Raw genomic sequence first — 22,975 nt, 5'->3', positions numbered from 1 at the left:
TATGACTGTATAAAATAACATGCTTGAACCATGTAACACAAGGAATTGCAGGAACAGCTGGATAAGCACACACCTGGATAACATAAGAAGGGACACGGGTGGCGGTGTGGGTTAAACCACAGAGCCTAGGACTTGGTGATCAGAAGGTCGGCGGTTCAAATCCCCGCGACGGGGTGAGCTCCCATTGCTCGGTCCCTGCTCCTGCCAACCTAGCAGCTTGAAAGCACATCAAAGTGCAAGTAGATAAATAGGTACTGCTCTGGCGGGAAGGTAAACGGCGTTTCCGTGCGCTGCTCTGGTTTGCCAGAAGTGGCTTTGTCTTGCTGGCCATATGACCCGGAAGCTGTACGCCGGCTCCCTCGGCCAATAAAGCTAGATGAGCACCACAACCCCAGAGTCGGCCATGACTGGACCTAATGGTCAGGGGTCCCTTTACCTTAGATAACATAAAAAGAACCTGCTGGATCAGGCCCATGTCCCATCTAGTTTAGCATCCTGTTCTCGCAGTGTCCAACCAGATGCCCATGGGAAACCCGCAAAACACCCACGCACCCCCCACAGCTTTCTAAACATCCACATTTACGTGTATATGGCGGAATTGGTTTAAGAAAGGGGTCTATGCCTCAGAAGGCAGGAAAGATCAACCTTCCTGGTGTAATTTTGCTGGCGAGTAGACAGGGAGGGAAAGCTAGTAGAATCAGGCACAGAACAGTTAGGAATAGGTTAGCCGTATTTTTCAGAGAGAGAGAGTTTGTTGGGAGTTTGCGTCTTGGTGCTATTTTTGGAGACGGTTCTGTTCAGTCTCCAGGGTGCCAGCTAGGAGGGTTCTGAAGGAATCAAGTGAAGGTTGCCATGATGCTTAAAGACCTGGATGTTTGCCAGGTCTGAAGCAGTCCACCCTGTGCTTTGCGGCCTGGATTCTTAGACTTGCAAGAAAAACAACAACCCCATCTTACTGTGGTTCTTATTATTTCAGTTCCCTGTTAAGTGCTCTTGAGTAGGGCTGGGACATATCTGGTTCTCAACATTGCGATACCTGTATATCACCAGCTAAATATAACGATGTCTCGGTATATCATGGTATATATCTGCAGCAGTGGAGGGCCTTAAAATGTAAGGAAGTAGTAGATTGATTTTAAAAAAAACACAACAGCTTCTATATAATATATTTAATATATTTTCAACTTATTTACGAGTAGTTTAAGTGATCTAAAATGTAAGGAAATACAGTGGTACCTCGGGTTAAGTACTTAATTCGTTCCGAAGGTCCGTTCTTAACCTGAAACTGTTCTTAACTTGAAGCACCACTTTAGCTAATGGGGCCTCCTGCTGCCGCCGTGCTGCCAGAGCACAATTTCTGTTCTCATCCTGAAGCAAAGTTCTTAACCCGAGGTAATATTTCTGGGTTAGCGGAGTCTGTAACCTGAAGCGTATGTAACCTGAAGCATATGTAACCCGAGATACCACTGTAGTAGATTGAATTTAAAAAAAAAAAAACCAGCTTCTGTATAATATATTTAATATATTTTCAGCTTATTTATGAGAAGTTTAAAATGTAAGGAAGTAGTAGACTGAATTGTTTTTATTTTTAAAAAACAGCTCCTATATAATATATTTAATATATTTTCAACTTACTTACGAGTAGTTTAAGCGATTTACTAGTCAAGTTGCATCTGCTTCCCCACTCAGGGGTCTAAGTGGAATCTGTGCATGCATAAGCCCTGCTGACTTCAACTAAACTTACTTCTATTTTCCTGGGAGTAAGCTTCATTGAATTCAGTAGGACTTGCTTGTGAGTAGCCACGCATTTGCTTGCACTGCTTACTGAAAAACACGCTCCCCATCATTCTCACATGATACCCAACCTCCCATTTCAGCATATGGCAGCCAGCTAAATCTTCTCCCCTCCATTCCCCCCCCCCAGAAGGGCCCCCCCAAAAGCCAGTCAATCATCCCACCAATTTCTCCCTTTTTATCAAAGGGAGGGAGGGAGAGCAATCAAGCAAAAAGATAGTCTCCTTTAATTATTATTATTATTATTATTATCCCTTCATTTTTAATATGGAGGAAAGCTAATTAGGGGAAACCAACAACATAAACACCACCAGAAACTAAAAATTCTCCCCCTCTTTTTTTCCACTGGTAGGGGTGATTGTGAGGGAAGAAAGAAGAGCTTTTCAGTTCTTTGTTTATATTCTTTGTTTACTTTGCCATATCTGTTCAGCTGAGCTACCCCCTGAGAAGCTGTTTAGTCTCCACCTTTTGCTCACTGGTATATTGTCTTGTTCAAACACTTATCACAATGCTATTTCAATGGATAGCATTCAAGGATATGGCAATTTATTCCACAGCCCTACTCTTGAGGATGCCTCGAAAGATAGGCATAGTGATTCCCCTGGGCGTGAGGCTAGCTCAGGTGCCAGGATTCGAACCTGGAGCTACCAGCTGCAACTCTTAACATGCTGGTGGCTACACCGGAGTGCCTGCCTTCTTCATGGAGAATAATTTGTTTTATTGAGCAGCACTATCTCCATGGATCCTATCACCATTCAAATGATATCATAAACTTTGTCGTAAATATATTCAGTTTGGAATGGGGCTTGGAGAGGTAAATAATGATCTGTTGAGATTTAGAGGGCCACTTATATGCAGCTACTCAGCCTGGCACAGGTTGCTGTATACAGAGAGGAGAACAGGATCTTCAATATGGTTAACATGACCCAACAACCTTCCACACCAGGCATGGGCAAACTCAGCCCTCCAGATGTTTTGGGACTACAACTCCCATCATCCCTGACCACTGGTCCTGTTAGCTAGGGATGATGGGAGTTGTAGTCCCAAAACATCTGGAGGGCCGAGTTTGACTGCCTGCTCCACACAGACACGCAAACAACTCACCACAGTCATCTGAAGGCAACCAACCTCTCAATGCCAATGAAAATGAATACATGAACAGAAAGAGAACCTACCCACGTGACACTGACACAAAAACACTATGTACAAGAATGGGTTCAAATCCTGCCCCCAACAATAAAGCTGATTGGATAACTTTGGAGCAGTCAGCAGCATCTCTGAGCCTGACCCACCTCACAGGATCAGTTGTGATGAAGAAACTGGGAAGATGATGCAAAGAATGTACAGCCATCTGAAGTTTTGGAGGAAGGGCCATTCATAAATCCAATTATTATTGGGTGGTCCACTGCCCAAAGTGCAGCCCTTACTCTCATCCCCTTTGAAATGACTGCAGCAATGAACTAGTTCAGGCTTACTCAACCTTGGCCCTCCAGATGTTTTGAGACTACAATTCCCATCATCCCTGACCACTGGTCCTGCTAGTTAGGGATCATGGGAGTTGTAGGCCAAAAACATCTGGAGAGCCGAGGTTGAGGAAGCCTGAACTAGTTGCAGCAGCTATGTCTTAGGTGATGGCAGATGGGTAAATAAAGGTTTTAGCCCTAAGAGATACAGTGGCAGGAAGAGCGGAGGCTTTTCTTTGCTATTACTTGCCGCCTTTGGTTATTTTTCTGTTGATTTTCAAATGCACCACTTTTTCGCCTGTTCAAATCGGCCTTGTTTTCTTTTCTTTTTTTGCTGATTCCTCTTTCTTATAGAGAGATGCTCATAAATATATATATATATATATATATATATATATATATATATATATATATTCATCTTTGAAGGCAGAATAATCCCATCTTCTTAAAATGTGTTATATCTTCCCTGTCCTTCTAAAGTGAAGGAGCGAAAGAGAAAATGTTCACATCAGCGTTCTTAACGGACAGGAACACACCTGTTTCAGATGCAGAAAATAACAGTGCCATTCATATGGGTTTAGGCCTAATGTGGGATATCAGGTGCAGTTTGCTGTGCCACGTTGCAAAAAATAAAAGTACCATTTGGCCAGCAAAGGAAACACAACAATTAAGGCAGAAGAAATGGGAAATGGCTGAAGGAATGAGTACATTTTGCTCTAAAAAGAAGAATCCTTTTCCAGTGCAGGGAAAATTCAAGAGGTGTGGTCAGCCTAACATTTAGCATTCCCTCCTTATGTATGAAGGTGGTCTGCCAGTTTATGATTGCACAAAAGGACTCTGGTTTAACGTAGCTTTGTTTGGGTACTAAGAATTCCAGGCTGCCCCTTCATAGAGATATCGAGGAGAGGGGCAAATTGATGGAATCATAGAATCGTAAAGTTGGAAGGGACCACAAGAGTCATCCAGTCCAACCCCCTGCGATGCAGGAATATTTTGCCCAACATGGGTCTTGAACCGATCCTGAGATTAAGAGTCTCACGCTCCATGGTCAGCCCTGTGCTAAGGAAACCCTTAGGATAATCTTATGTAACCTTTTGGCAGCCTGCATAGACTCTCTGATGCAATTCCCTTCCTCCTTCTTTTCTTTGATTTTATTTTTCTGCCACTCAGGAGTTGGGGGAACCAGTGTTCCTCCAGAAGTTGTCGAACTACAACTCCCATCATCCCTGGCCGTTGGCTCTGGTGGCTGAGGCTCATGGGGGGCTGTAGTTTGTTAAGGGTACTGAGAGATGTTAGGAGACCCACCTTCCCAGAGCTACAATTCCTGGGGAGGTTAATCAATCCCTCGTCCTGGGGAACTCTGGGAATTGTAGCTCTCTGAGGGCAATAGGGGTGTAATAACTCTCAGCACCCTTAAACTATACTTCCCAGGAGTCTTGGGGGGGGACTGTTACCAGTAAGTTGTGGGTGAACATATCAGACGACACAGCGATTCTTCAAACAGCTCTTGTTTATTCACAGGCCAGAACAGAACTGGGCTGAAGGGTTCAGCCAGCCTGCTTATATAGAGCTCCACTACAACGCAACAGTAACCACTTTGTGTAACTATCCAATCACTGAACATCACTTTCAATTCCTTATTTGCATATGTGGACCTGAGTGAAAACTATCTACAGTATCCCCCTGCTGGCCCAGGGTGAGAACTTTAGAACATAACAGAAACCATTGCTGTTTAAAGTGGCATGATGCTCCTTTAAATATAAAATGCAGATGGGGCCTTTGATTCACTTCTGCTGACCCATTAACTGCACCAGATTGCATAATACTTGCAGACTCACATCTTGCTATTCTCATCCCTTTAATAATTTGAAACTTACCTATCAGGTCGGGCATGCATGCATTTCCGTCCAAGGTCTTCTAGAAAGCCCTGTGGTGGCCACTTATCTCAGGTGGATCTGACTGCCACTCATCCCATCTCACCAGGCTTCACGTAACTTCCGCCAGGATTTGCATCCAAGATGGATTCTTGGGATTTAAACCAGCCAATCAGGGCAAAGCACCAGTGACCTTGGTTCGTTCCGAAAAGACTATAAACACGGTCGCCTCCATCCATTTAGTCTACTCATGAAGGTGGGGGAGGGCCTGTCAACTGGCCCCATCCCCAGCTAGGGTGGCTGTGTGTCCTGGTTAAAGAGGGGAGGGGGTCCTCTGAAGGGCCAATGAGAAGCCGGCCCGCCATTTAAAAGCATCCTCAGTCTGAAGAGCTGCCTGGTTTAAATGTAAATCACCTTAAGAACGCAAACCAGGTGGCCTGAGCTTGCCTAAAAGCAGTGGCGTAGCGTGGGTTGTCAGAACCCGGGGCAAGGCAAGTAATTTGCACCCCTAACCCGTGGATTTGCACCCCCTAACCCTAACCCCCAGATGTTGCGCCCGGTGCGGCCGGGCCCCCCTGCACCCCCCACGCTACGCCACTGCCTAAAAGAGTTAGCACCTGGAAAGGAGACTGAACAGGCAAGCACACGGGGATCACAGTCTTCACCACTATGGTGAGATGTATTTCTGTTCAAATGCTAGCAATTATTTCTGCATTCACATCTATGCATATGAATTAGCTTGTGTAAATGCTACACAGATCGGTATCTTTTATCCTCTTACTTAGTGATGTATTTTCTCTCTTTGGGGGGGGGGGGTCAGTGATGCACAAGTGCCTGTTGCCCAGAATCCATGTGTGTTTGGCCATTTGCTCCTGAGCTGTAGCCCTTCCAGTGTACTAGCTTTGCCTTGCTGCTCTGCTGTTTTCTGTGCATCTAAGGGGAAGTGAGGGGGGGGGTCTAATCTCTCATCTTAGTTGGGTTTTGCCCCCTTCTAAAAAGTGGAAACAGAAGCCAGCCAGGCAAAGCGAGGTGGACCACTTCAGGTAAAACAGCCTTGGATCTTTGGATGAAGGGCGGTATGCAAATTAAATTAATTACAATTACAACAGTGCTATTTTTCTAGAAAAAGAGGTTCCTGGATCCCACCATGAACCCTTGTTCTCTTATAATGGCAATGGCACCCACCTGAGAGGTGCCGGAATCAATTTCCATTGAGTTCCGGCTCGGGGGGTGGAGCCCTGGACATGACTAACTTAGGTGGATTAATTTCACGAGGTCTACTCTGAGTATAGGGATGCGGGTGGCACTGTGGGTTAAACCACAGAGCCTAGGGCTTGCCAATCAGAAGTTTGGCGGTTCGAATCCCCTTGACGGGGTGAGCTCCCGTTGCTCGGTCCCTGCTCCTGCCAACTTAGGAGTTCGAAAGCACGTCAAAGTGCAAGTAGATAAATAGGTACCACTCCGGCGGGAAGGTAAACGGCGTTTCCGTGTGCTGCTCTGGTTCGCTGGAAGTGGCTTAGTCATGTTGGCCACATGACCCAGAAGCTGTACGCCGGCTCCCTCGGCCAATAAAGCGAGATGAGCACCGCAACCCCAGAGTCGTCCACGACTGGACCTAATGGTCAGGGGTCCCTTTACAAGCCTTTAAATTTTTACTCTGAGTATAGCCAAAGTAGGATGCCACTCACTGCATATATTAATGTGGGGGAAGACACTGTTTGTATTTGTGTACAGTGGTACCTTGGTTCTCAAACTTAATCCATTCTGGGAGTCTGTTTGACTCCGAAACAGTTCAAAAACCAAGGCTCGGCTTCCGATTGGCTACAGGAGCTTCCTGCGCTCAATCGGAAGCCACGTCAGACGTTCGGCTTCCAAAAAACGTTCACAAACCAGAGCACTCACTTCCAGGTTTGCGGCGTTTGGGAGCCAATTTGTTCGGGAGCCAAGCCGTTTGAGTACCAAGTTGCCACTGTACTTTGGGCTTTCAAACAGCAGCAGAGAGGAGCTGAATTCTGACCCTACTGAGGATTCAAGGGGGATGGAGCATCTCCCTGCCCCCCTCCCCAAAAAACCCCACTCAGTTTCCTTTCTTCTCCAGCAATGAGGGAGACTGCTGAACAGCTGTGATCTGTTTCTGAAAAGCTTTCTGTATCTGTTTAGGCAGACCTGATGGAAATGGCCGCACGCTCTGCTGCCAGCATGGATCTTGTATTCATGCACAGTGGGCAGGGGGAGTGAAAGGAGTCGATTTTGCTGCTTCAGACCAAACCTGCACTCTGGTTGTGGGTGGCGATTATTATAGCCGGCACTTCAGAATCTGCATTATTTCCCTCGGTGGAATGGGGGCCGCCTCTCCTGTCGATTTGACTAACAGAGGCTGCTGCTCTCATCTGCCTTTTGTTCTGTAGCTCCAAGCATTGAGGGGGTTTCTTTCTTTCTACACCCCCCCCCCTCGCTATAGGGTCTCCGCCAACACTGCGAGAAGCAGCCAATCATGCTCGGGGAAGGGGTTCACCATAACAAAAGCTTTGGGGAGTGAACAGGGCTAGTCGGAGGGATGGAAGGAGGGGGATTTTCTGCAGTCATGGCTGCTGTCCTCACGGTTCCTTGAGTGGGAAAATAGCAGCAGCTTTCCTCCGGCGCTGAGGCGATCCAGCTAGCGAAATGGCAGGGAGTTGTCATGGCCAATGGGGACTGTGCGTGTGTTACAGCACATTCTTGTGTGTGGGTTTTTTGGGGGTTTGGCACCCCCCCCCCAATTTTTAGCTGTATGGCTCTCTCAGGGAGAAAACAGACCATAAGCATTCAAAGGCGGCATGTAGAGCCTTTTCAGACGTTCCCTCACAAAATTAATGATCATGTTTCACTGGTCCTGCGGTTGTGTCTCTGATGGCTCACCTCCCCACACCCCAATTGTTATATTGGGGGGCACAGTCATAGAGGGGATCCAGCTCTCGGCATTTAGGCTCCCCCCCCCTGTAGTTAACAACCCTGCCTGATCAAGCCCACCTCACAGGGTTGCTGTGTCTTGAGTTCCCTGGTGAAAGGGACAAATACAAAGGTGAGCAATATTTTTAAGCACATATTTTTGGCTTGTACATAATTGCCCACCTCATTTCCACTAAGGCAACCAGACAGGGAATTGTTGTTGTTTTTAATTTGGAAGAGATGGGTGCCTTTTTTTCTTCTTGAAGGCCATCAATTGGCTAAAACTAACGTGCAAAAGAAAAAACCATAAAGAAGGGGATTTTAAGGACAGGGATGTAGAATTTGTGGGTGACCTTTGCTTGCCATGCCCAAAATTGTGGTCTCCACCTTCCTGCTCATCCCTTTTTTCCCCTCTCATAGAATTTTGGAGTTCTGGGGGGCCTTTCAGGGCATCTAGTCCACCTCCTTGCAGAATGAAGGAATCTTTGAACAATATCAACCTTGACAGATTTTGCTTGTTCCCAATTTCCACAACATAGGAAGCCGTAGTTAACTACAGTGGTACCTCAGGTTAAGTACTTAATTCGTTCCGGAGGTCTGTACTAAACCTGAAACTGTTCTTAACCTGAAGCACCACTTTAGCTAATGGGGCCTCCCACTGCTGCTGCGCTGCCGGAGCAAGATTTCTGTTCTCATCCTGAAGCAAAGTGCTTAACCTGAAGCACTATTTCTGGGTTAACAGAGTCTGTAACCTGAAGTGTATGAATCCCGAGGTACCACTGTAATAGCAGAAGTGAAAGTCTCAGAACTCGGTGCAGGAGAGGATGGAAGTATGTGTGATCCCAGGAGAGAGCTCATTCCCGTTGCACGAAACTATGATTTATTGCAGCATCCACATGCAGCCACTGCATTTGAGCCTTGAAGCTCTTGTTTGCAAAAAGATATACCCCTAGATATTTATAGATGGCCACTTGATCAATTTTCTGACTCTGGTAATGCTGTTTTATCTTAAATAAAACTGACCATTCATACTCAATTTATGCTGGACAGGGTTTTGTCCTAGTACAGGGATGTCCAACAGGTCGGTCGCGATCTACTGGTCGATCCCTGTGAGGTTTTGGTTGATCGTGGTTGACTGCTGGCCCCCTTCCGGCCCCGGCCCCTCGCCCCACCCCACCCTCCGTTGTTGGAGAACGGAAGCCGGAGTTTACAAACCGAGGCTATTTTCCCCCCAGCGACCCTTCGGTGAGTTGCTGTTTCTCTTTGCCCCCAAAAGAATGTACAAATGTTGCGTCCTCCCCCAAAAGCTACCACATTTTTCACTCTATAGGACGCACCCGAGCAAAGGACGCACTTAGTTTTTAGAGGAGGAAAACAAGTAAAAAATATTCTGAATCAAATCAGTGTCGGGGCTGAAGGGGAAAGCCCGGGGTTTCCCCATAAAGCCCCGGCATCCCCAAGCTAGAACAGCGAGACGCTGCGCGGCACTCCGTCTCGCTGTTCTGGCTTCGGGGACAGCCTTTCAAGCCTCCGCAGGGCAGCAGGGTGCCTTCACCCCGCTGCCCTGCGGAGGCTTTGCGCAGCTAACCCCGAAGCCTTTGGAGTACAGCACGAGGTCCCGCTGCGCTCCAAAGGCTTCACACGCCTATCCCTGAAGCCTGGAGAGCGAGAGGGGTCGGTGCACACCCAGGCTTCAGCGAAAGCAACACGTAGCCTCCGGAGCGCGGAGGGAGCGCTCCCTCTGCGCTTTGGAGGCTTCACGTTGCTTTCGCTGAAGCCAAGGAGCCTGCATTCACTCCATAGGACGCACAAACATTTCCCCTTCATGTTTGGAGGGGGGAAAATGCGTCCTATAGAGCAAAAAAACCGGTAAGCAACTTATGCCTCCCTCTACAGGGGTAGATCCCTGTCAATTTTTAATTCCCCGAGTAGATTGCAGTCTCTTGGAAGCTGGCCACCCCTGTCCTAGTACATTTCCAGTCAGTTTCTCATGCGAGCAAATATTTGCAGATGTTCACATTTCCCCCTGAAATGAAAGCGTTGGTTCTACCAAGTGCCATTCACATCGAGGTGTGTTTGTACACAGCTACCCCATTTTAAGAACATGAGAAGAACCTTCTGGATCAGACCAATGGCACATCTAGTACAATTTCCGGTTCTCACAGTGGCCACCCAGATGCCTATAGGAAGTCCACAAGCAGGACATGAGCTCCACAGGACTCTCCCCTTTTGCTCTTCAGATGCCTTTTAAAGGTTGCCTAGTTATTGAATTTTTCCATGTATTAGACAGTTTTTTTATATAAAAAAGCAATGCTAAAAATTTGGGGTCGTCTTATACACAAATAGTGCAGAGGGGGGGACGGCCGATTGGTGGCAGCTGCGAGCGGGAGATTGTCAGCGGCGATTGGGCAGTTGATTGGTGGCCGCAGCAAGGCCTGCTGACGATTGGCTGCTGCTCCATCAATTGGACGTGTGATTGGCGGCTGCTTTTGACGATTTCTTTCTTCTGAGAGGCGTGCGATTGGCAGTGGCGGTCTTGCGGGTGAGCGATTGGCGGCAATCCCCCCCTAAAAAAGCTCAACAACTATGTGCAATCCCCCCCAAAAAATAAGCTGAACAACTCTGAGCAATCTCCCCCCATTTCCTTAATTTGGGGGGGTCTCCAAAAATAGGGGTCGTCTTATACACGGGGGCGTGTTGTACACGGAAAAATATGGTACTTATCTCCTTGGCTCATGGGATCACATAACTCATGGGTAGGCAAACTAAGGCCCAGGGGCCGGATCTGGCCCAATCGCCTTCTCAATCCAGCCCATGGATGGTCCAGGAATCAGCGTGTTTTTACATGAGTAGAATGTGTCCTTTTATTTAAAATGCATCTCTAGGTTATTTGTGGGGCCTGCCTGGTGTTTTTACTTGAGTAGAATGTGTGCTTTTATTTAAAATGCATCTCTGGGTTATTTGTGGGGCATAGGAATTCGTTCATTTTCCCCAAAAAAATATAGTCTAGCCCCCCACAAGGTCTGAGGGACTGGCCCCTTGCTTAAAAAGTTTGCTCACCCCTGACATAACTCCATATTCTGATGAAAATAGGGACTTCCTCAGGAAAAGCGGGACATTCAGGGAGCAAATCAGAAACCAGGACAGCTTCTGGAAATCCAGGACTGTCCCTGGAAAATAGGTACACTTGGAGGGTCTGAACTGGCTCATGTACCAGCCATATGCATGTTTAGGAACCCCTGAGCTGGCCAGCTGCATTGTCCATTATGCTGTGTTCTTTGAAATTTGCAGCCAGTCCTCCCTTACCATCCAACTCATTGGACATTTGGTAATGAGCCCACATCTGTTTCTTTCCAACAGATTGACGAACTCCCCGAGGGAGCCGTGAAGCCTCCCGCAAATAAGTACCCTATCTTCTTTTTCGGGACTCATGAAACGTAAGTGAACAAATGTACACGCTTTTAAAAATATGCTTTTAAACCATTTGAGCCTAGTGCTTCTCTTTAAGGAATGAGCTTGCTTTGAAATTGGTAGGAGACTGAAGTTTTCTGCATTCGCTTGTATAGAGATCTCAGAGCTTGCTTTGTGGGGAAAACCCTTTGGGAGCAAGAGCTGGCCGGAGCCTGACTGATATCATTTGCTATCTGTTGGCAGACCACAATAAAACCATTACAAAAACAGGTTGCCACCTTTGCAGCTCAAAAAGATGGCCGTAATGCTCTAAAGATGTCTGCTGCGGCCTGCAGAGAGGACCATCCGCAATAGCATTTTGATGCTGTTGTTAATCTCGGTTTGTACTGATAATTATTTGTGAGAGAGAGAGAGAGAGACCGAGAGACCGATAGATAGATAGATGATAGATGATAGATAGATAGATAGATAGATAGATAGATAGATAGATAGATAGATAGAAAGAGTTAGCTTTATTATGAGTGCTGTGTTTTGCCCCTGCTCCCCTAGTAGGCGTTGAGATTTGCTACCAGTTTGTGACTGTAGGTGATTCCCTTACATTTGTTATCCCGAATCATATTTTAGAAACGAGCTAAAAATACACGTCTTGATCTCGTTTGTTTGTGGGGCCGCCATCCTGCGTACCAGGGAAGGAAATTTCTTCAACGGGTTGTATTTTGCTCCCCACTAAGCAACCACAGGACAAGCTCAAAGGTCTTTCAGAATTTCAAGGAAATCCGCAATGTTTATGTGGCTAAAAGATTTTATCAATGCTACCCCAATATGGACAGGCAGCAAATTGCAGGCAGCTGGAAGTGGCAATTTGTAGTTTCACCACAGGAGGGCAGGTTCACCTAACATTTAACTGCAATAGCACTGCAGAGTGTCCTAATCATAGAGTTAGGAAGCAGTGCAGAGTTAACATACACCCACTGGTATTGTTTGGGATCTCCATCCATTTCCGTTAGGGTGATAAGAGTACAATGTGTCAGCATGTGTAATATGTTTCAGGTTTGCAGTAACATTGACATGTGTGTGTGTGTGTGTGTGTGTGTGTGTGTGTGTGTGTGTAAAATTAAATTTTCTGTTTTACCATTTAGAATACTCATTTAAACATCCTTAAAATATAAATGACTTCCCTTCTTCTCTTTCCATGGTTCATTTTGCATATCATAAATCTGCATATTTTACATAAACTCAATCACTCAGTGTTCCATTATTGCATCCATCAAAACTTATTTACACTGTTGAATATATCTTAATGTTGCCAACTGTTTAGGGAATTTCTTAATGTTTGATCTTTTATTGTGTTTTTAATATCCTTTTGGATACATTTTCAACTGTACACAATTTCCTCCTATATATTCAATAAACATTTTCCAATCAGCTCTAAACGTATGTTTGTGACACATCTACATTGAGGGACAAGTAACCTTAGACACATGAGCAGTCTTGTTGCAATACAGTGATGAGTGGACAGCAAAACAAGTGAACATTCAAACTGTTGCAATAGCCTAAGACCTCAACTCAGCCCACATCACTGTACATGATTTGTGAACCACTGACGCATAAGCACCATGAGAATTATCTTGAACATCAGCAGAACATCTATAGTAGCAAGAACTATCCTTGAATTAATATTGTACTAAGCTCATGGGGAAACCCAGCCAGATGGGCAGGGTAGAAACAATAAATAATTATTATTATTATTATTATTATTATTATTATTATTATTATTATTAATGTTCTGTCTCACAGTACACCTGTTATTTGGGGTTATTCTGTGCTGGAGTACATGAGAGGTTAACCATATGGGAAGTTAGCGCAAGCCGTCCCTCAGCTACAGGGCCAAACTGGGCAAGGCACCATTGACATTCTTAGCAGTGACATGAATGGGTGTTTTTTTAAATAAGTAGCAGGAATGGGGAGTAACAGCTGGATCAGGACCCCGGCAAGGGGGTGGGGAGGTCATTGGAGGAAAAGCTTCCATTCACAAGCTGTCTCAAATGTACACACCTCAGCTAACCTGCGAAGTGAATGTGGCTTACGTTTTCAAATTGGATGAAAGATGGTTTGAGGGACAGTGCATCAAACAGCAAGATTTCTCAAGAAACTACAGGATATAAGGATTGTGGCTATCGCCATGTTTGAAGTACCACCAGTGGGAACACACTGGAGCCCGAGTAAATAAGAATGTTGTACACAGCCATAGTGTTATGCCTGAGCATAACAGGGTTGTTTCTCTCCAGACCACGATCTGAAGCCAAGGTTTCTTCTTGGCTTACCAATACATACACAATGCATAAATACTATAATCAGCGCTGAGATCTTCAGATGTTGAGAGGGATAAAACTGAAGTCTGAAATAAGTGGCTAGATAATTTACTTAATCTTGGCTGGTGGCCAGCATTCTGTCCAAATGTAACCACTGGGACTGGAACCAGGAAGCAAGATTATAAAGCAAAATAAAAAGTAGGAAGAACAAACCAACATTGTAAAGTGCCCTTATTTAGATTAGCCACGCTTAAACGCTATTGATATTAATGAGGCTGTGGTTAGGTTCTATGGAGACATCAGGTCAAGCCATGGTTAAGGAAACTGCATGGTATGTTGTATGAATTGACAAACCCATATTTTCTCCTTGGTTACAAAACCAGAATCAGCACTTTAACATGAGGCTCGCAAACCATGTTGTTGTCGTTTAGTCGTGTCCGACTCTTTGTGACCCCGTGGACCAGAGCACGCCAGGCACTCCTGTCTTCCACTGCCTCCCGCAGTTGGGTCAAACTCATGCTGGTAGCTTCGAAGACACTATCCAACCATCTCGTCCTCTGTCGTCCCCTTTTCCTTGTGCCCTCCATCTTTCCCAACATCAGGGTCTTTTCCAGGGAGTCTTCTCTTCTTATGATATGGCCAAAGTATTGGAGCCTCAGCTTCATGATCTGTCCTTCCAGTGAGCACTCAGGGCTGATTTCCTTCAGAATGGATAGGTTTGATCTTCTTGCAGTCCATGGGACTCTCAAGAGTCTCCTCCAGCACCATAATTCAAAAGCATTGATTCTTCGGCGATCAGCCTTCTTTATGGTCCAGCTCTCACTTCCATACATAGTTAGTCTGTGCTAACTTTGGTTTGTTGTGATGCCTGAATTGGCAAACCATAGCAACAGTTGCTGTTCCTCCTCCAGGGGTTGCAGCAGCTGAAGACTACATTGCTGAGCAGACAGAAAACAGAAAGCAGACATGCAGCTCTAAACTATGTTTTGTCTGTCCACAAGCCATGGTTTGGTATTGTGATGTCTGAACAAAGCCACAATCAGGACTAACTAGTTCCATTTTTCATGGGACCAATTTCTCCGAACAATGACTATCATATTACTGTACCTAATATAGCAAATGAAACTACCATTTGACTGTCATTTTCATTAAACCACAGCGCATTTCTGGGGCCTAAAGATCTCTTCCCATACAAAGAATATAAAGACAAGTTTGGGAAATCGAACAAACGAAAAGGATTTAACGAAGGCCTGTGGGAAATCGAAAACAACCCCGGTGTCAAGTTTACTGGATACCAGGTAGGAATGGTTTCTTTTCTCTTTTAGCTTTTCTCAGCTAAGCCTCTCCCAGGGCACACTTACCAAAGTACAGACAGTTTTGGGCCTCAGAGGTGTCTAGATTTAGCAGGAAACATCTTACAGCCACAATGCCTCTGGGCATTGAGTTATAATGTGCCAAATCCATCATGATAATAAGACCAGGTCTTATTGAGAATCATCATGTTTTCTGTTTGGGGTTTAGAACTAGCAGTGTTGGCTCCAATTGTTTGTTTGTTTGTTTGTTTGTTTGTTTGTTTGTTTGTAAAGGCTGTACTTTCCTTTCTCCCTCTCTCTGGGCCCAGTCTGACGAAAGACAAGTTAGAAATACAATAAATATTAAAAATGCCTCAAACCCATGAGAGAGGGGGCAAACCACAGGATGGGATAGTGAGCAGAGATCTCAAGTTCTGGAGAAGCGGAGCTTTCATTTCTGAATTTCTTTAAAAGGAAGAACAAGTGTCTGGCCCCTGTGGTTGCAAAGCTATGCCAGGAAGTGTGGGGGCAATTCCTGCTGAAATCTCAGATGCCATAGAAGTGTGTAAATAAGATTGCAAATGGTTGGGGACCCTTCTGGGTCCTTCTCATTGTCTTCCATCCCTCTGCCTGTCAGGTCTAGTAAAAAGAGGTTAAATTTTGGAGCTGCAACAACAAAATGTCAGCGGCAGCTTCCACACTGCTTGGTTTAGTGACTTGTTACATGACACCTGTACAATGCCATTAGCAAAATAGCCAGTCCTTCACATTTTCCCTGTTCATAACTCAGAAAATATTTCATTTCCCTTTTCCTTTTCCCCCTTTCCCCTTTTTTTCTTATGGTAATTCCCCTGGTGCAGATGAACATCCCATTGCTACTAGGGTCAGATTATGGCCTACATAGATTGGTCAGCCATTTTCTAGATTGTGGTCTAGCCACTGTCTCCTCTGTAATCTCTCTCTTCTCTCTAGGAACCAACTCTATCACTTTAACCTTCCCTTTCCCCAAAACAGCACCACCTTCTTATCTGTTTTAAGTACATGGAGGTTTTGCTATCTGAACACATGCGTTCTCAGGAAATCATTTGTTAGGTGAGCGTTTGCATAGCAAGTTGCTGATTTCCATTGATTCCAAGGAAACACTTCTAATGCGTTCCCAGCCATGGAATTTTGACTCCCAAATGAAGAAAAAAACCCAGGGAAATCCTCTACAACTTTGCAAAAGACAAGGAAGGAAGGAAGAAATGCTCCCTTATTCATCTGATCTCTCCCACCAGAGTTTCTGGCAAAACGGCTGCCGTGGACCAGCAAAACACACATAATAAGGCTGCTTATTTGTACTACACACAGGTCCAGCTGTTTGGTTATCTGAATCTGTGGTGTGTATAGCAAAATTTGGGTACTAATTCATCACGTTCAAATGAGTGAATTTTCATAGAACGAGCGTTCGGATAGCAGGACCCGCATGTGTTAGCACTGAGTACATGCCGCTCTGTTTAGAAGTAGGCAATCTGTACAGTAGGACTGTTTCACATCTGGGTAGAATGGTAGAAAGTGCCCAGTATCTCTAGATCAGTTTCTCCCTCATATGGGATGTTACAAAACAAGCTGCAACGATTTGTCTCATTCCAAAGGCAATTCAGCAACAAAGTTCATCAGAAACTGAGGGGGAAGGAGGGAATACGGCAGACGCCAGCAGCGAGGAGGAAGGTGACCGGGTAGAAGAGGACGGAAAAGGCAAAAGAAAGAACGAAAAAGCGGGCTCAAAACGGAAAAAATCCTACACTTCGAAGGTAATCCATGAGGTTTCATCTTGTTGCTGTTGCCCATAAGCAGTGCTTTATTTATTTTTCAGCAGTATGGAATAATGACACTTCTTTGAATGATGATGATGATGCAATGTCACATTCCTGTTATGTATTCCGTGGTCTGTGTTTGCCTGAGCTTGAGTCTGGACTAAGGATTCTGAGCCCCTGTGTTCTGATTCGATACATGACATCCAATCATAGAACATTTCAGAATTTGAGCCTCTGCCATTGGCCCTTAAACTCTGAGTCATGAGTTGGGAGTGGCCCAGGCCTTCATAAATGTATATAAGCAGTTGCTTTGCCCCTGTTGTCCAGCTCTATTAGTACAATAAACATTCTTGCTGTTGTCACTGTGTCTTACCTCATGGGAACCCACTTCAATTCCCATCTTAGCAGGAGGACTTCCAGGGGCTTACTACAATAACCCCTCATCTTATGTGGGTTTGGTTCCAAGGGTTCAACTTACATACACAAAACTTGCATATACCCACCCCTTGGAGCTGCTCTATGGCTAGTGAGTGATCTGAGGGCATCCTTAACACTCCCAGAGTTGGTGTGCCAAGTAGGCCTTGCAGACAAGGTGAAGAACTTTAAAGCTCTTCTCAAGATGGGTCTGCTGGGGCTTGTTGTTGTTTAGTCATTTAGTTGTGTCCGACTCTTCATGACCCCATGGACCAGAGCACGCCAGGCACTCCTGTCTTCCACTGCCTCCCGCAGTTTGGTCAAACTCATGTTTGTAGCTTCGAGAACACTATCCAACCATCTCATCTTCTGTCGTCCCCTTCTCCTTGTGCCCTCCATCTTTCCCAACATCAGGGTCTTTTCCAGGGAGTCTTCTCTTCTCATGAGGTGGCCAAAGTATTGGAGCCTCAGCTTCAGGATCTGTCCTTCCAGTGAGCACTCAGGGCTGATTTCCTTAAGAATGGATAGGTTTGATCTTCTCCTTACCCAGCACAAAAAGAGCATTTAAGCTCTCCATCAGTCTCAGTGGATGACCTTGGGCCTGTCGCTACCTCTCAGCCTAAGTTACCACAAAAGGCCATAGTGAGAGTGGTGGAGAAATGGGGAGAATAATAGCTGTCACCTTTAGTATCTTGGAGGAGAGTTGGGATATGAATGTAATTAATAATATTGCACCCGCTTCAGAACAACAAAAATGGAAATGAAATTGAACCCAGAAACTGCCCCGTCAGAATCTGCTGAATTCTCACATCCAAGTAAACGGTGCTTAAATACAGGCTATCTTCTTTTCTTTCCCCCTTGATGGATATACTTAGAAATCTTCCAAGCAGTCACGGAAATCTCCTGCAGATGAAGATGACAAGGACTGCAAAGAGGAAGAAAATAAGAGCAGCTCCGATGCTGGGGAAGCAGGCAACGACACAAGAAACACCTCTTCAGACTCGCAGAAAACTAGTGAAGGGGTAAGGGTTACTTTAATGCAGGCCATGACATCCGAAGCATTCTAATGTCGCTTTCCGCAGCCACGACTTCTCCCAAAGAATGCTGGGAAGTGTGGTTTGTTAAGGGTGCTGAGAATTGTGATTCGCCCTCACAGAGCTGTCATTCCCAAAGTGGCTTAACAATAGGGTTGCCATACGTCCAGAATTTCCTGGACATAGCTGGAATACGGCAGTCAGAAGCAGTGTCCGGGCAGAAATCGCTGAAATGTCCGGGGAAATCCGAATGTACAGCAACCCATGTCGTAAGTACAGTGGTACCTCAGGTTAAGTACTTAATTCATTCCGGAGGTCCGTTCTTAACCTAAAACTGTTCTTAACCTGAAGCACTACTTTAGCTAATGGGGCCTCCTGCTGCTGCCGCACCACCAGAGCCCGATTTCTATTCTTATCCTGAAGCAAAGTTCTTAACCTGAAGCACTATTTCTGGGTTAGCGGAGTGTGTAACCTGAAGCGTATGTAACCCGAGGTACCACTGTATAGATTTTGGCGAATTTCCTTTGGGCAAAACAAAAAAATAGCTCAACAACTTTTGCGTCCAGATTTTCACTTTTTGAAATATGGCAACCCTATTTAACAATCCCTCTTTCCAGGGAACTCGTGAAAGTGTAGCTCTGTGAGGGGAACTGGGGTCTTAGAGCAACTCTCAGTATGATTAACAAGCTACATTTCCCAGGATTCTTTGGGGGAAGCCATGGCTCTTTAAAGTGGTATAAAAGTGCTTTAAATGCATTGTGTGGCCATAATCTGGTGGGACTAGATGCAAAGGGATGGTGCTGTATTAAAAGAATAAATAGCAGTGGGGGCAGGGTCATTCCAGAACTACACATGTGTCACCCCCATGGCACAGAGAAGATGCATCATGATTCGTAATTATCAATTGCATGGGTGTCTTTTTTAAAAGTAAATTGCAGGTGTGGGAGCCCTTGATCTGGATTGTAGCATGTGTAGGGGGCTTTCGCCTTCCCTGCCCTGCTACTGTAGTCAGGTTGCAGTTGCTATTGCCACTGGAATACAGCCAAACCTCGGTTGTCGAACGTAATCCATTCCAGAAGCCCATTCAGCTTCCGAAATGTTTGACAACTGACATGCGACTGGCTTCTGAGCAGCGTCAGACATTCGGCTTCCAAAAAACGTTCAAAATCCGGAACATTTACTTCCGGGTTTTCAGTGTTCAGGAGCCAAAGCTTTTCAAAATGGAGGCGTTTGGGAGCCAAGGTTTGACTGTAAAAGCTGCCATTTGAGTGCGTGGAAACTTCTATCCCCAGAGGGAATGGCAGGCAGACCCTCACGTGAGGGGCTAGGAGCTTCGACCTTTCAAACCCCGCTCCCACTGCTGTCCTGATTGATCCCTGGCACGGGGAGAACCTGCTATTGTTGAAGGGTAAAAGGCTCCCTTTTGAGTGAATTGGAATGTTTATCCCCAGTGAAAATAATGGGCAAAAGGGGAATGATCCAAATTGAGCCCACAGTGGAAGGCAAGGGCCTAAATCTCCCTCCCTCCCCCAATGACACACAGGCATCTGCAATTTATGTTTTGAAAGCTATTCACACTTTTGCTAATTGTGTGAATGGCATCTCGTCTAGCTTGGCCCGATGACTTGTTTACTTGTGAGTCGGAAATATCCCCCTGGTCATTCTGCTAGTACAATGAATTGTGCAGTAGAAGAAGGAAAAATTGGATGATGATGATTATCTATTAAATTTCCATACTGTACTGCCTTTCATCCGAGGATCACAGGGTGGTTTGCAATATAAGAACACAAAAATGTATTCCGTAGTAACAAACAAAAGCAGTACCGGCCCCACCCCACCCAGTTTAAAAGGCCATAGATTGTTTAATTAGCCAAAGGCCTGGGAAAAGAGAAATATTTCTGCCTGGCGCCTAAAGATATATAACGAGGGTGCCAGACGAGCCTCCCTGAATGGCCATGAATTTATTTCAGATACCCCTAACTGTAGAAATTTAGTACAGTGGTACCTCGGGATACGAACGGGATCCATTAGGGAGCACCGTTCGCATTCTGAAGTAAACGTAAGACGCAACTGCGCATCTGCATGTCTGCGGGTCACGTTTTGCCGCTTCCGTGCATGCGTGTGACATCATTTTGAGCGTCTGCGCATGCGCAAATGGCGAAACCCGGAAGTAACACGCTCCGTTACTTCCAGGTCACAACCCAAAAATATTCATCCCGAAGCTACTTCGACCCAAGGTACGACTGTATATTGAAGAGAGGCCTAGTTTAAGAGTCCTTCACCCTGCCCTTATAAGCTTTCAAGGATAATAATAATATATTATTATTTTATATATTATTTATACCCCACCACTGGGCAACTCCCAACAGAATATTAAAAACACGATGATAAAACAACAAATATTAAAAACTTCCCTAAACAGGGCTGCCTTCAGATGTTTTCTAAAAGTCAGATAGTTGTTTATTTCCTTGACATCTGATGGGCAGGCACCACCAGTGAGAAGGCCCTCTGCCTGGTTCCCTGTAACCTCATTTCCTGCAGTGAGGGAACCACTAGAAGGCCCTCGGAGCTGGACCTCAGTGAACGATGGGGATGGAGACGCTCCTTCAGGATCCGGAAGAGGGTTTAGTTAGACATAATCTGCAGATGGAAATGTACATTTTTTTCTATGGTCTCCCAGATGTTCTGGCCGGTGGTCAGGGATGAAGTTCAACACCGTGCCAAAGGCCTCGCTTTGAAAATGTTATATCCAATTGATAACATAATGCTGATTGAATTGTTTGCATGCGTATTTGTAAAGGCATTCATATATTCTTCCTGTTTTTCCCCCCAGACTTAACCAACATATTGACTGCTGCATATTAAGGGAAGACACAAGAAGGTTACATGTTTGGTTGTCTAAAATTCTTGGATTTGATAGAAGTCAGCACATCTGTTCATCAGCAGCATATCTGTTCGTATGCACATTTAGGTCACATTCCTACCCACCCTGTTCTCAGAAACGACTTTCAACTTCATTGTTATCTCCCCAGCCCCCCAGGGGTTCCCTTTTCTGAACGTCATTTTATTTAATCGCACGCGAAACAATAAAAAAACACCGCTCTTTTCCAGCAAATGTGACATGCGAGAACATTGCCAACGCGCCCATCATTGACACCTCCTTCCCCCCCAAAAAACAAAAACAAAGGGCCAAAACTCCAAACTTTAAACCGTTTTCTGAAATTTCCTTTTCTTTTTAAAAAAGCAGTAACATTAAAAACGTTTGGAAATAAAGTGCCCTCTTGTAAAGAACCGCAAGAATCTTTATTCTGCTTACAAACCATGACTTAAAAAAAAAAATATCTCTTTATCCATTCTTGGTGTATTATTACTTTTTTTTTACAATTGGTTTGAAAACAGGGGTGGCCAGCAGATGGCGCAGAAGCTAGATTTCGTTCCTTAGGCAGTTTCACGTGCTCCCCTCCCCCGCCAAATTGCAGTCAATATAGGGCAAAATATTTGCTCACAATTTCGTTTGTAAGGAAATTTAAAAGAAGAAGAAAAACTATTTTCAAGTTCTATGAAATAGGAGATATTTCCCCATCTCTCTTTTTTGGATTTTTTGTATGCGACATGTAAATGTACATATTTGTATGTAACGGTATGCCTGATCTCCGTAAAGCCCTCGAGTCGAGATGGCGCCATCTTGATTAAGGATCCATGCCCATTCATTCATGAAACAATCAAATTTACGTGCAGAAAAATACCCACGCCCAAAATCACATACCATATAGCCACTCTTTGGAGAGTAAACTGTTTGGGCCATCTCTGTTTTAAAACCTGGCAAAATGTACTTGAGTTGCGTTCCTGCTGAAAAAGTCCATATTGTATGAAAATACCTTTCCTTATTAGACATACCTAGCTAGCTATACTCTTAATACTTCTCAAGGTCATGATGTAACGTAAATTTCTCTGACTTAGTTCTTATATGTGGAGTTAGTGAAAGTCTTTTGTGTTTCTTTAGATGAATACAAGGAGCTTTTTTTCAAAACCCCAAAGCAAATTTGAGCTTTTTCAGATGCCTTCCATTTTTAAGCGCCTGATAGTGTGTGTTTTTTAAACAAAAATAATAATTACCCTATGGGAAAATAAACCAAAACATCAAATTGAAAAGCAGAACCCAACCTGAAAGGCTTAAAAAGGAAAAGAAAGAAAAGATCCTGCCATCATTATTCTGTTTTTTTCCCTACTTTCAAAACTAGATCTAGACTAGTAAGTAAGCATTCCAAAATCCATTATTCTGTGTACATTATTGTTGCTATTGTGAGAATAGAGAATTTTATTTATTTTTCAATGCCAGCTTTTATTGTGAAAACATATGGGTTTAGTCCAGTTTTTATCAATCCTTGTTATGCTTGTCCTTTGAACATCTTTCGCGTACTCAAGGTTTGTAGTTGAAAAGTTTACTGTACAAAAAAAAAAAAATCATGGGGAGGGGGGGGGACACAAGAAAAAAACCACAAAAAACTATTGTTTTTACAGAATAAATTTATTGGAATGTGTATCAGGAGTAAGGTTTGAGGTTGTAAGCAGCTAAGTTAGCGTCGTATTTGGCTTCATACGTGTAATAATGTGAGGTATTCATGTAACTCGAGTATTAAAGCAAAGCATTCTGTTA

At 44.7% G+C, this 22,975-nt stretch overlaps 1 protein-coding gene across 1 annotated transcript in view; it reads left to right on the top strand.

Annotated features, from left to right (window-relative positions):
* HDGFL3 (HDGF like 3) overlaps positions 1-22,975 on the top strand; it is a 50,038-nt gene extending 27,063 nt beyond the window's left edge. Inside the window, exons 2-6 of the mRNA XM_083587078.1 lie at positions 11,420-11,496; positions 14,942-15,080; positions 16,709-16,867; positions 18,160-18,306; positions 21,152-22,975. Of these exons, the coding sequence (XP_083443204.1) occupies positions 11,420-11,496; positions 14,942-15,080; positions 16,709-16,867; positions 18,160-18,306; positions 21,152-21,157 (528 nt within the window). The 3' untranslated portion in view covers positions 21,158-22,975. The remainder of the gene's footprint in view (positions 1-11,419; positions 11,497-14,941; positions 15,081-16,708; positions 16,868-18,159; positions 18,307-21,151) is intronic.

The sequence above is a fragment of the Podarcis filfolensis genome (genome assembly GCF_964270895.1).
Source record: "Podarcis filfolensis genome assembly, chromosome: 14".
Taxonomy (NCBI): domain Eukaryota; kingdom Metazoa; phylum Chordata; class Lepidosauria; order Squamata; family Lacertidae; genus Podarcis; species Podarcis filfolensis.
Note: the sequence above shows the minus strand (reverse complement) of the source record. Positions and strands in the feature narration are given on the sequence as shown.